This window comes from Daktulosphaira vitifoliae, unplaced genomic scaffold (assembly GCF_025091365.1).
Source record: "Daktulosphaira vitifoliae isolate Bord-2020 unplaced genomic scaffold, ASM2509136v1 Scaffold_1, whole genome shotgun sequence".
NCBI lineage: Eukaryota > Metazoa > Arthropoda > Insecta > Hemiptera > Phylloxeridae > Daktulosphaira > Daktulosphaira vitifoliae.
Genome location: NW_026099572.1, coordinates 2,235,605 through 2,250,630, shown reverse-complemented (window position 1 = coordinate 2,250,630; position 15,026 = coordinate 2,235,605). Strand labels below are relative to the sequence as shown.

Sequence of the window (15,026 nt, the reverse complement as noted above, 5' to 3'; positions counted from 1 at the left end):
TGTATACGCATTAAAAGTATATGAATATACAACTCCTTTTTATTTTTATAATATCTCCGTAAAAATTACAATATTATATTATTGAATACCACTTTCATACTCAATTTAATTACTGTAATTATTATGTATTCATATATTATAGTTATAAATCGGGGTAAAATTAAGGGAATAAGTGTTATTGTTGTTTTTGAAATAATCTACCAATTTCATTTTTTTCTATTTAATAATATTTATTTCAAACTTGCAAGTTGAGTTAAAAGTTATGGTAATAAATTCATTTTTTTTTTATTAAAACTTTCACTTTAAAGAACAAAAAGAAGTAGGTTCAAAATGATTACTTTTAACATATTAAAAATCAATAATAATTTGAAAATAATTAATTATAAAAATTATATAATATATAATTAAAATAATTACTAATCTGGATATAATTAAGGAAATAGGAGTTGATGTTGGGTTGGGTTGGTTACATTTTTAACTTTATAATGCTATAACTCATTGAAAAGTGTACGAATCAACACAATTTTTTTATGAGAAATAATATTTTTTAATAATCCCTTTTTCATTCGACATACTTTATCTTAATCAGGGTATTAATAAGAAACTAGCAGATAATGTAGCTTTTGTAATTATCCACCAATTTCTTAGAATTAAACACTATCTACTGATTTGCATCGAAGCGTTTCTTATGATAGTGATTTTAATCACTGTCAGATTAAATCTATACTGGACCCAACTATGCAACGTCCCCACTTTGCCGCCACCTCACTGTGCTAGGTTGTTTTTATATATAAATACTACTTTTTACTAATTAGTTATAATGTCAAAATTAAAAGTGATAGAAAAAGTTTAATTACTGATTTGAAAACAGTACAAAATGTTGAAAAAAAAAGTATTTTTTTGTTTCAGATGAAAGTCCCTTTCAGATGCCGCGACCCCACTGTGCTGGTTTTTTTTTTTTCATTTGATAGTATATAACATAACCTTTGATTTGATATATGTTTAAAGGACGCAGTATTTACGGAACATTTTCAAAAGTTCAGTTGAAAAAGATCTATGATTTTTACAATATTTCAAGTTTTAAACGCCCCCTATATAAGGGGAAATTGTCCAATTTCAATAAAAAGTATGTCAAATGTAAGATGTACTTATAATGTATTTATAAAAAAAATTTTGTGCTGATATACAGGTTGGCCCACCACTCACTGACAACATAAATAACTTTTGATCCAGTTAATATTTTTAGCTAATTTTTTTTTTAAATAATAGTTATACGTTAGGTCTATAGCTATATCTCAATAATTAATTTTTTTACATTTTATTAAAAATATTAATTATTTTTAAATTTTAAATAAAATGTAAAAAAAAAATCTAAGATAGCTATTTTGTAGAGTAGAATTTAAGAAAAATTTTAGTAAAAAAATATCTTATTAATATTCAGTAGTAAATATTCTGTAGCGTTTTGAAGTTTGTGAAAATTTGAATTTTCATGTACTATTTTACGGTATTAAACATTGAAATACGTATTGAGAAAAGGACAGAAGAAAACGCTATCTTTTCAATATACTTTTGAATGAGAGTGATAAGTAATAATTGCCTTATCTAATTTCTTATCATGGTATTTATGCCAAGTTTGTAATGTATACACACTATCATCATATGTATACACAGTAATCATGAAAAGATAGCGTTTTCTTCTGTCCTTTTCTCAATACGTATTTCAATGTTTAATACCGTAAAATAGTACATGAAAATTCAAATTTTCACAAACTTCAAAACGCTACAGAATATTTACTACTGAATATTAATAAAATATTTTTTTACTAAAATTTTTCTTAAATTCTACTCTACAAAATAGCTATCTTAGTTTTTTTTTTTACATTTTATTTAAAATTTAAAAATAATTAATATTTTTAATAAAATGTAAAAAAATTAATTATTGAGATATAGCTATAGACCTAACGTCTAACTAATATTAAAAAAAAAAATCAGCTAAAAATATTAACTGGATCAAAAGTTATTTAAGTTGTCAGTGAGTGGTGGGCCACCCTGTATATATATATATTTGTGTTGAGCCGAATGCGGACTGCGACGGTGCTTGTCGGTAAAATTGTCATGATAAGGTGTTGTGATTTGTTTATACGCGTGCGAGATAGTCAGCTGTGTACTACTTCAGACCGGTTCATGGACGGCATTTGTGTGTACATTCACCCATTTCCCATTTTGAACGTCATTTGCACTGCTCACCGCATACATTGTCACCTTATGATTTAAATTGTTCTTAGTAATTTCCGGCACTGGGTATTAAGTTTTTTTTGATCCCTACTCTAAAGGCTAGCCGTGTTGTCGCCAACGGACCGCGGGGTCAAACGTCGGACGGGTTGTCGGAAATGAGCCATTATCGGAACTTATCGTCGCTAATTTTCGTCCGTAGCGGTCGTAATTTTTGTTGTGTGCGCTACAACTGTTTTTTTATATATATACATTTTTTTTACGTGAGTGTCCGCTGTTCGTTTATTATGTAGTTTTTTTTATTTTTCTTTAGTTTCTTTAGCCCTTCGGGGCTGGTAATGTATAAATTTGTGTACCATGTTTTGAGCCATAGTATTTGTTTTGTACGCCGTGCCGTAAGCACGTGTGGCAAATTTTTTTATATTTTTTTTATAGTTTTTTATTTTTATTTAGGTGCCCCTATTTTTTTTATGTAGGTCCCGCAACATGGCAGGCGTGTACAAGACCACCTGTCATGTTATATATATTTATTTTGTGATTTTTTATAGGTTTTATATTATATTTTATTGGGTGATGAACATGTTATTAGTACAATGTGGTGACGTAGTGCATTTTATCCCGGGGTGTCCCAACGTCTTGCAAGCTAAGCCTAACTGCAAAAAACCAGTCGCTTACTTGGGACGTATACCCGCCGTGCTTAGCGGTAATACCGCGGTTAATAGCCGGTGGGTACCCGAAGACGTTCATCGTATTCTCTAATAATAAAAGTGTAGGTATAACTATTTTTTGTATTAATATCTGTTTTTTTTTTCTTTTTCTCTTTTTTCCCTTTAATTGTAGACGAGGTTTTTTGACCGTTCGGTTTTTTGCCTCGTGTTAGCTTAATTTTTTTTGTTTTTTTTTTTTAATAAATTCCCCTTAATTTGACTGAACCATCATATTTTTCTTTTTTTTGCGTGTTCCATCTTCAATGGACTCGTGTATTTTTTTTCTCCTTTCAAAAATCAACTCATCTAGTTTATAAGGTACAGGCAACGGCCTTGTATAAGGTCATCCCTGATCAATATGGTTATGTGACAACTGTCACGAGGTTCTGGTGTACATCTTCTATTAACGACTCAACGGACATCAACTTTAATATTTATTAATTATATATTATTTCTAATTGTTTTAATATACAAGAGTTAATTTTTTTAAAATCCTACTGTGGTCCGACAATACATTGTCTCGCCCAGTAGGTTGGCGACCCTTTTCTTATAATTTTGTAAAACGCCATGAAAGTTACAAATTTTTCGTTGCGGCCAATTAGTTTGATTATTTTTTATATATTTGTCACTTCATATTTACTACTGAATATTAATAAGATATTTTTTTACTAAAATTTTTCTTAAATTCTACTCTACAAAATAGCTATCTTAGATTTTTTTTTTACATTTTATTTAAAATTTAAAAATAATTAATATTTTTAATAAAATGTAAAAAAAATTAATTATTGAGATATAGCTATAGACCTAACGTATAACTATTATTTAAAAAAAAAAATCAGCTAAAAATATTAACTGGATCAAAAGTTATTTAAGTTGTCAGTGAGTAGTGGGCCACTTGTATAATAAGCATCAACAATCTGATTTTGTATTTGCGGACTTATATACTGAGCGAGCTTTTTACAGTTTTCTCGTGCTAATACATGGCTATTATTTTCTGATATTCCAGTTGCGTTTATATAAAATCTTAATTACGTCCGAAAATTACCATCATTCTCTGTTGGTTCATTTAATTCCAAAGAGCCATAATCTCGATGACCTCTAATTGCTATTCCCTGACGACCATAGAATATCACAGACTTTATAACTGGCAAAATGATTTTTCTATTATCTTCTTTTTGTTGTTTTGAATCTATATCTAGTTTATCGTACACAGAAGTTGTTTGCCCTGAAACAACTTTTGATAATGATTGATAACTTAATATAAAGTTGTTATAATAATTAGTGCTTTCATGTGATTTTAATTTTTCAGTAGCATGCTTTCAATTCTTTAATGGTTGATTGCAAAGCTGCCCAAGCAATTGACTTCCTTTTCCACCATATTTTATAGTAAATAGTACACAATACCTACAATAAGCACCATCAACTAAACTATTATAAGCAATCCAATTCCACTTTTCAAACCAAGAAAGTTGAAATTTTAAATTTTTATTGTCATTAAGCGTAATAGGAAAATTATAATTTTTACCTGAGATTCAAAGTGTATTAAGTGCTTCAAGTTTTTCATTATTTGACATATGTTTACCAATATATTTCGTTATATTCAACGCGCTGTGAATGTTGTCTTCGATTTTCCTTGAAACGTTGGTACTTGTAAAACACTTGACTAAAGTAGGTAAGGGAGTACTTTGATCGGGATTACTAGTTTTAAAATAATCTTTTATAAAATGTTACATTTTTAATTTTCAATATTTTAAACTGTAAAAACCAACAGTACTAAAAAACAAAAACAAAAAACTACAATTGTAACAAATAATATTAATTTGCTGTTATTTCAAAACTTTAACGATAGCAATAAATGATTTGATAACAGATCAAAGGCTAAATGTATTTTAAACATAGTTGCTGATACAGGCGTTCTAGAACAATGGTTATGATAATAATTATTAAGGCAACACATAACATGAAAATTTGTTAGTATTAATCACATTGTGGTATGAATTACTTTACAGTAGCTACAACGTTACTTGTTGTAATCCAAAAAATATAATATCATAAATACCAAGGGGGTATAAGTAAAATAAGTGATCATCAAACATTTTATATATTTAATACAGTATAATATAATTTCACTTATTAAGTTAATGATCTCTTTTTTCCATACATTTTATAGTTAAGAAAGCATTATTTAAATGCAAAAATATAATTATTTTTGTATTTCGTTTCTAAATTAGACCCTCTGACAAATAATCAATATATTTACATCACAAGTTATGTTATAACTTATAATAATCGAAACAATCTATTACAAAATGTCATATATAGTTATCATTTTAGAAAATAATAAGCATATAATATGGAATATTTTATTTTTAATATTTTATTCATAAATTTAAAACAGTAAATTATAATGTAATTTAAAAAAAATTATTTTTATAAAATTTAATTTCCTTAATTTTTTTTTAATATATTTAAACATTTATCGTTTTCCTATCTTTATACGATTTTTTATAAAACATTAAAAATAAATACAAAAATAAAGATACATCAGCAGCGATATACATCATGAATAAAACCGGAATTGTGCAATTGAATAAAAACAGACCCATTTCAAAAGCAAGTATAAGTACAAATTGGGCCTAAAAAAATATATTGAACTTGATTATTCAATATTAGAATACAAGTATCATACTTACAATTTGTAAACTAGTCAAATACTTTTTCCACCATAAATATTTTGCCATATGAGGTCCTAATGCTGATAGAAAGTAATAGCTATACATAATTACATGAACAAAAGAGTTGAGCAGTCCAACCAAGAGTAATTGTTCTGTGTCTATAATAAAAATGATTGTCCAAATCAATTAAACATAAAAATATAACATATTTCTTTTATTTAATAGTTTTTTAATTAAAACTTCTCAAATCCACTTTATTTAATTGGTTGACATTTAAAGTGACTGTATACAAAGACAGTCAAATAGAACAAATAAGTTCATAATATTAACAATAATAATTATAAAATATTTTAAATTAAAAGAGCATTAAAGTAGAAACTATATGAACCCATCGTTCATGACAGTGTTTCAGATATCCAAGGAACCTCTATTATATTTTTTCTTAAAACACATTACTTTGTAATTATCCCTAGTAGTTTTAGAAATGTAATAATAACTATAAGTTCATAAATTTTATGAAATCATGTTAGTCAATCTGTAAGTATTTCTAAAATTCTTATACAGGGTGATTTTTTTATCATAACCCACTCAATTACTTACAGAATAATAATAATTAAAAAAATTTTTTTTATTATTATCTTTAGTTACACATTATTCTTGAATTATTAACTATGTAATACTTTTTAAGTTCATCCCTTATGCCTGGTAAGGGTGTCAACTTTGTTTTTTTAAATGGTAACACATATTTTTAATTTAATAAAATGTTTGAGTTTTTAATTCAATAATAAATGGCATTTGAATTTTTAATAAAACTTAATTTGTTTATTAGATATAAACATTTAAAGTTTCAAATTTTTGAGTTAATATATAGGTATAATACACAAGGGATTACAAATACAGGTAGCTAATTGGTTTTTTATGATATTGCTATCACAGTCACGGATTGTTTATTATCAATTATGACTATCAATAGATATACTTTTTGTATTGTCAGTTAGTGTATTTATAAACTCACAACAATGTACCTTACTATCATTGATAATAACAATGCTGTACACATGCTAATATCGATGTCATAAAAAATCAATTAGCTACCTGTATTTGTAATCGCTTGTGTATTATACATGTATATTAACTCAAAAATTTGAAACTTTAAATGTTTATATGTTTATAATCAAATAAAACTATATTAAGTAAAATTAAAACTATATTAAAAATATTATTAATTTAAAAAACTAAAAAATATTAAAACTATTAAACTCAAAGCCACAAAAAATTAATGAAAAGTTTAAATTTATGAGTTTAATATTTTTAATATTTTTTAGTTTTTTAAATTAATAATATTTTTAATATAGTTTTAATTTTACTTAAATAATTAGCCACAAGTGATCAATTTTTATTATATTATAAAATTATATTAAAAATTCAAATGCCATTTATTATTAAATTAAAAACTCAAAAATTTTATTAAATTTAAAATATGTGTTCCCGTTTAAGAAAACAAAGTTGATACCCTTACCAGGCATAAGGGATGAACTTAAAAAGTATTATTTAGTTAATAATTCAAGAATGATGTGTAACTAAAGATAATCGAAAAAAAATTGTTTAATTTATCATTATTCTGTTAGTAATTGAGTGGGTTATGATAAAAAAATCACTCTGTATATCCTATTTAACTTCTACTAATCCTGAATCCCTTTCTTTCAAGTGCTAATCTCCACATATCTAACATTTTTTTAACTTCCTCCCTATTAAATAAAATAAAAACTATATTAAAATATTATTAATTTAAAAATTAAAAAATATTAAACTCCCTATTTTCTACTATTTTCCTTATATTTCTTTAGTAATTTTATTAATTACTCTATAAATTAGATAAAGACTTAAAGCAGAACATTGGTGTACATCTATAGCTACCCTGAAATCCTGTTTTTCCACGCGCACTTTTCCTTACTTATTATGAAAGGGCATATTTTTTAATACATATCCTCTATTACATCAATATACGTTTTTAAAATCCATTTGTCAATTCATCAATGGAATAAAATTGAAATTACATTAACAAATTCTGATCGAACTAATAATCAGATACAAGGGCGGAGTTATGTATTTTCAAAATCTATATAAAATAATTATACATTAATGTGGGTATTAAAAAAAAAAAAAAGGGCTTGTAATTGTATCTAATCAAACATAAAAGCACATATAAAATTCGCCTGGTGAAGTTTTATGTTCAAACTTCGGAAAACAATTTTATTAATTGTAAAATTTAGACTACACTATGGCTAAATTGGTTTAGGTCGTAGTTTTTCATTTATATATTATATAAGTAATATAAGTGATCATCAAACCTTTTATGTATTTAAGACTAAACCAACAAGTAATAACCATGTTCACATGATGGTAAATATGTAAAAATGTTACTTGCGATTGTTTCTTCCTCAAAACGAAGAAAATCTACAAAAAATTGTACATAATTAATTATATATTTAAAAATATTAACATATTATTATATTTATCAACGGGTAAAAAAAAAATAGTTTTTGTTATCAATCTATAATAGTGTACACAATTTCTAGTGACAAATAGTACAACATGTTTGGTTATTTTGTATGTTTCTCAATATTATCAACTAATGTGCTATGTGTATTAAAAGCGTGTTTTTTTTAAACTATATTTATTTTTCACTTTTTAGTTTCATGTTATGATAGTAGTTACTATTAATATCTTGGTTGTAACGGATAACGGGAAATCAGGGTTCAATTCCGGGGAGGGAGTCTGAGAAACGGCTACAACATCCAAGGAAAGCAGCAGGCGCGCAAATTACGCACTTCCGGAACATGGAGGTAGTGACAAAAAATGACGATACAAGAATCATCCCTTGTAATCGGAATGAATACACTTTACATCTTTTAATGAGAATAAAGCATGTTAATATATAAATTTTAATAGTAATTAGAATATATATATACATGTAAAGCGACTTAAGTATGTAAATGTATCATACACGAGGTATAGCCGTTTTTTGTGGGTAAGCAGTGCGCGAGGGGAACGCTATACGTGAAGCGTATGGCACGCGGTATTGGTCAGTCAAACAAAAATACTCATAGTAGAGTGACAGCTGATAAAGGTGGCACGAGTGGCGGGGCCGTGTAACAATAAAAATATGTTTATAGATTATATATACAGGGTGGCCCACCACTCACTGACAACTTAAATAACTTTTGATCCAGTTAATATTTTTAGCTGATTTTTTTTTTTAATATTAGTTAGACGTTAGGTCTATAGCAATATCTCAATATTTAATTTTTTTACATTTTATTAAAAATATTAATTATTTTTAAATTTTAAATAAAATGTAAAAAAAAAATCTAAGATAGCTATTTTGTAGAGTAGAATTTAAGAAAAATTTTAGTAAAAAAATATCTTATTAATATTCAGTAGTAAATATTCTGTAGCGTTTTGAAGTTTGTGAAAATTTGAATTTTCATGTACTATTTTACGGTATTAAACATTGAAATACGTATTGAGAAAAGGACAGAAGAAAACGCTATCTTTTCATGATTACTGTGTATACATATGATGATAGTGTGTATACATTACAAACTTGGCATAAATACCATGATAAGAAATTAGATAAGGCAATTATTACTTATCACTCTCATTCAAAAGTATATTGAAAAGATAGCGTTTTCTTCTGTCCTTTTCTCAATACGTATTTCAATGTTTAATACCGTAAAATAGTACATGAAAATTCAAATTTTCACAAACTTCAAAACGCTACAGAATATTTACTACTGAATATTAATAAGATATTTTTTTACTAAAATTTTTCTTAAATTCTACTCTACAAAATAGCTATCTTAGATTTTTTTTTTACATTTTATTTAAAATTTAAAAATAATTAATATTTTTAATAAAATGTAAAAAAATTAATTATTGAGATATAGCTATAGACCTAACGTATAACTATTATTTAAAAAAAAAATCAACTAAAAATATTAACTGGATCAAAAGTTATTTAAGTTGTCAGTGAGTGGTGGGCCACTCTGTATACATAGGTTGTCCGATAAATAAGGTACAAAAATATACTGAATAATGAAAAATGAATTTATTATTTTTAAACTTTTACATAATTGGACATGTTTTTCTATTTTTCTACATAGTCACCATTTAATTTAATACATTTTTCCCAACGGTAGAGTAACTTGAAGATGCCATCTCGGAAATATACAGCACATTTTTCATCGAAGTACTCGATAACTGCGTTCATGACTTCATCCTCATTTTGAAAATAAGTTCCTCACAAAAATTTTTTTAACAGACCAAACAAAAAAAAATCTGAAGGTGCCAAATCAGGGCCATATAGTTGATGTTGCGGAACAAATGCATTTTACCACCCCATCGAGTTTTTTCAAATTTTTTTTTTTAAAACGTGTGTTTTTCAATGCTTTTTTCTAAAGTGTTTGAAAAAATTGGTTTAAAAGTTATAGCTTTTTAAAATTGAAACATCAAAACTAAAAATAGCTCAAAAATTGTTTTTTTTTTGTTAATTTTTGGGATTTTTTCTCATACTATTGTGAAACTATAATGACGTAATTATTACATAATATCCTCATTCTAAAAATCCTAAAACCAAAATTAACTTTAAAAATAAGGATTTTCCAAATTTTTTTTTTCAAAACTACGCACATTAAAATTACGCAATACGAAATAAAAATGGGGTTTTCATAAAATTTTATATAAGTGATTAAGTAATAACAAGAAACTCAATTAATTCAAGTTGAGCAAAAAAAAAAAAAAAAGACCACGATGTGGTGTTTTACTTAGAATTGTTAATTCAATAAAATAAAAGTTTATACTGTATATTATGTATATCAATTAATACTTGTTGAAAACAAAAAAAAATACTATTATACTAGATATTGAAATTTCAGTATTCATTTTAATACCATTTAAAATAATTGTACCTTTATGGGTTCGTGCGCGGTTTTGCACAGCAGTAATACGGTCTGTCCTTATTTGTTCCTGAAGTAGTAATGCATAATGATGCTTGGGTATGACAATTACAGTTGTGATAATCTTTAGCTATGTATTTAAACTATCGACAACGCGTTGGATCAGTATAATCTTAACGACACACGACAAATGCGTGTTACTGGATTCTAAATAACTATTAGGTTTATCCCGAATATTTATATTTAAACCACAATGACATTTGTACAAATTTCCATCATACATCCATCGGTTCATTGTGAGAAAAAATAACTTAAATAGAAAAAGAATTAAGCTGTAATCTATTAGTAAACTACTAAGATTATACTACAGATTACATCGTTTATTTTTCAATGTTACTGAAACAGTGCATCATGATCTTTGTTGCCAACTGTCAAATATAAAAACGTATTATCATAATTTAAATAATGCAAAAAATTTTAAATAGTTAGAATTGAAACTGATACTGCATGTATAAAAAGTATCAGCAATACTATTACAGCAACAGTTTAAATTGAGCGGCGCGACGTAAATTTTTTTATTTAGGTACCTACACACATATAAATATATTTTTTAGTATAATTAAATGAATAAAATTCGATTACTAAATCATCGAGAATACTTTTTCTAATGAATTAATGCAAAAAAACAAAAAGAACAGAAGTATATAACAAAATTTGTCAATGATGGTTGAAAACTTTGAAAGCTCATAACTTTTAAACTGGACTTCGCTGACAAATTTTTTTTATATATTCTTGGTCAGTATAAAAAACTAAACCAATTAAAAAAAAATAAATTTGAAAAAACTCGATGGGGTGGTAAAATGCATTTAAGCCGATGTTGCAATACTTCCCACTTGTATTTTTTCAGCCAAGTTTTGGTTTTTCCCGCTGAATGTGGAGTGGCATTGTCGTGCAAAAATTTAATTTCCCATGGACAATTTCATGCACAGCAGTCTTTGGCAGATCAAGTTGTGTGGCCATTTCCCTAATTTTGAGTCTTCTATCCGATCGTAGTATTTTTTTCACCGCCTTAATGGTTTCGGTAGTGGACGTGCTTATTGGTCGACCACTTCTTGCTTCATCTTCAACACTTCCTCGACCCAAATTAAATTTTGAACACCAAACCGACACACTTTTTCGTGACATTACATTTGGGCCATAAACTCCAGTTATTTTTCTATGAATTTCAGTCGGAGAAACATTTTGAAAATTTAAAAATCGAATGACGGTGCAACTTAAATATTGGTTTTCCATATTAACACTTTCGCTGCAGACGTAACACTTAATTATTATAGCCATGACTAATAAAATATATTGCTTGTTATCTAAATTATAATGCTAAAAATTTCCAGTCGAAATTCCCTATTGTTTATGCTAAAAATAACTTTGTACCTTATTTATCGGACAGCCTACGTATATATATATAATATTGATGACAGGCACGCGTGTACGGGTACGAAAACCAAAAATAAAATTATACAGGAATAGTGTTGTCCACGTTTGGTGAACAGAGTGGTGTGAATGTGGCGCATGGAGAGTTATAAACAAACATACATGTGAAACTAATATAAGCGTGTTAAAAACGGTTGTGTCGCTAACGCTTTTATAACTTTTTGAGTTTAATAATATTAAATTAATGTAAAAGTGTAAACATTTAAATAATTGCAATTTATATATTTTTTACTTAAATACTAATAAATATTAAAAGGAAATACTCACAGTATCTGATAAATCTATCAATTTCGATAAAAAGAAATACCAAAATGCCTTATCGAGCTAAATAACATAAAAATAAATAGTCTTAAAATATATATATAATAATAAATTATGTAAAGTGTACATGTTTCAATGGTCTATCTTTTTATCTTGTCAGATTTATTTGAGATCATCAAATATTACAATGTGATTAAAATAAAATTAAAATACAAACCTCATGCAACAGGAATTGATTCATATGTCTAGGAAGCGGATGACATAAATGATTGTAATGATAAGTGATTGCTCCAGGTGTTATGAAATACTAAAAAAATTAATTAATATTATAATATTTAACAATTTTTTTCTCTATATTGTTACATTTATATTTCTATATAGATTATAAACGGGTTTATTTTAACTGTCAAATTATTATTTAAACAATAAAATACAATTTTTATTTTTACAATCAAATAGTTGATTATTCTTAACTTCTGCACTAGCAATAAAGTGTTTTATCGCTATTAAAATTCCCGTTTGGTCGTTTTTTTTTTAGTCAAAAGAATGTATGGTTTAAAACACAAACTTGTTATAAATTATGATATTTATCAGTCACCATTGTGCCATCTACCTCAACGTATTTAACACGTTCCATGGGACATGATAGCTTTTATACATTATAAGCTACCACTGTTCCTAAATAAGACGTTTCGTAAACTTCTTTATGTATACTACGGACCTTAGTCGCAACTAGGTATAGTTAGACTTTTAACAGTGCTAGTTGTATTTTATTCAAACATTTCGATTTATAACAACATAAATAATTTTCTAAATTTGTGTTGTATAATAATTATATGAAACCCATAATATTCTAAATGGAAAGTTGAAAAATTGTACTTACTAATAAAACCAAGTATCCATTATATATAACTTGAAATATGTTGTATAGCAACAAGATGTACTTTAAATTAAAAGGTTTTCGATTTTTCATCAAAATTGGACCAATTTTTAGTATAAACAGTAGATAAACAGTTATAATTGATAGAACTAGCCAAGGATTGCTCATAAAAAGCCAATTGTCAATTTTTTCATCTAAAAAAAAATTCAAAAATGTGAAACGTACAAATTGATTTAATCAAATATACTTTAATAAAGAGTATATTTGTATTAAATTTAGCAATATATGTTCTCTCAATAGATGCAATAAAAATATAATTACATGGAGATTTTAAATCAATATTTTCAATATTTATAAAATGAAAAAAATAATTCACTTTGAAACGAAATCAAAATTTTACAACTTAAATTAATATTTTAATAAACGGTGTTTATTAACCAATAATAACCAAATTCATTTGATTAATAATTTTTTCAAATAAATAAATAAACAATCGTTTATTAATGAACAACTCCGTTCGTTAATACAATAAACTCGTATTTGTTAATACAACAGTCCTATAACAATCTTATAACAGTTTTATATCAATTATATATAATTATTGTAACTGTAATTAATTGAATTTTTTATAAAAATTATGTATCAATATTTTTTTTTTTAATAATACAACTGAGTTCTCACGAGAAATTACACGAATAGTCTTTTAGATAAAATACCTTAAAATAATTTAATTAAATAGAATTAAATTTATTATTTTGTTTTTTTATCATGTTTTATTTATTTATTATATGATTAATAATGTAATGAAAACGTATAACTGTTATATTACCTAACATTGGTGTTACCAAAGGAAATCAACCCAATTGAAAGCAATATTCATCTTTAAAATAAAATGACGAGAAAAAAATTTAGAACACATTCCTTGAATTAAACGTAAAATTATTATCATTAATGATGTAATTTTGTCATATCATTGTTATAAAAATCATAACTTAAAACTACCAATAAAAAAAAAGCCCAGCACAGGGGGGTCGCGGCACAGTGGTGACGTGGCATAGTTGGATCAAGTATAATGATATCTGACAGTGATTAAAATCACTATCAAAAATAAACGCTTCGATGCAAATCTTTAGATAGTGTTTAATTTTAAAAAAATTGGTGTTTTATTCCAAAAGCTACTTGATCTGCTGGTTCCTTATTAATATCTCGATTAAGATAAAGTATGTCGAATGAAAAAGGGTTTATTAAAAAATATTATTTCTCATAAAAAATTTGTGTGGATCCATAAACTTTTCAATAAGTTATAGCATTATAAATTTTTTCAATTTTTTTTACTAAAAACTGCCATAACTTTTTCAAAAATCAACTAATCAACATAATTTTTTTTTTATAGATGCATGATGTCATTACCTATCATTTGGTATATTTTTTTTGTAAATTTGACACTTAACCTGCCCACAGNATTTTTTTTGTAAATCTGACACTTAACCTGCCCACAGGGGGGGATTTAAAATGACAACTTTTTCACAAAAAATTTACTTTTTCAACATAACTTTTGAAAATGTTCCGGAAGGTCTGACACTTTTATATATATATTAAATTAAAGCTAATGTAATATACTTTAATTTGAAAAAAAAAAATTTGACCTCTAGACTTGTCTTCGCGGCGAAAATGGCTACCGAATGCTATTTTTGTGTGAAAATTCTCGATTTTATTATTTATATAATATTTATCTTTATAATGCTATAACTTATTGAAAAGTTTATGGATCCACACAATTTTTTTATGAGAAATAATATTTTTTAATAAACCCTTTTTCATT

At 26.0% G+C, this 15,026-nt stretch overlaps 1 protein-coding gene across 4 annotated transcripts in view; it reads right to left on the bottom strand.

Annotated features, from left to right (window-relative positions):
* Positions 1-3,113: 3,113 nt before the first annotated feature.
* Positions 3,114-15,026, bottom strand: part of LOC126893782 (elongation of very long chain fatty acids protein AAEL008004-like) — a 28,081-nt gene continuing 16,168 nt past the window's right edge. For all 4 annotated transcript variants that reach the window (XM_050664280.1, XM_050664279.1, XM_050664278.1 and 1 more), the window contains 6 exons: positions 13,208-13,398; positions 12,542-12,631; positions 12,331-12,387; positions 7,966-8,071; positions 5,633-5,772; positions 3,114-5,575 (listed from right to left, as the gene is read on the bottom strand). In XM_050664280.1, the coding sequence (XP_050520237.1) occupies positions 5,408-5,575; positions 5,633-5,772; positions 7,966-8,071; positions 12,331-12,387; positions 12,542-12,631; positions 13,208-13,398 (752 nt within the window). In that variant the 3' untranslated portion in view covers positions 3,114-5,407. The remainder of the gene's footprint in view (positions 5,576-5,632; positions 5,773-7,965; positions 8,072-12,330; positions 12,388-12,541; positions 12,632-13,207; positions 13,399-15,026) is intronic.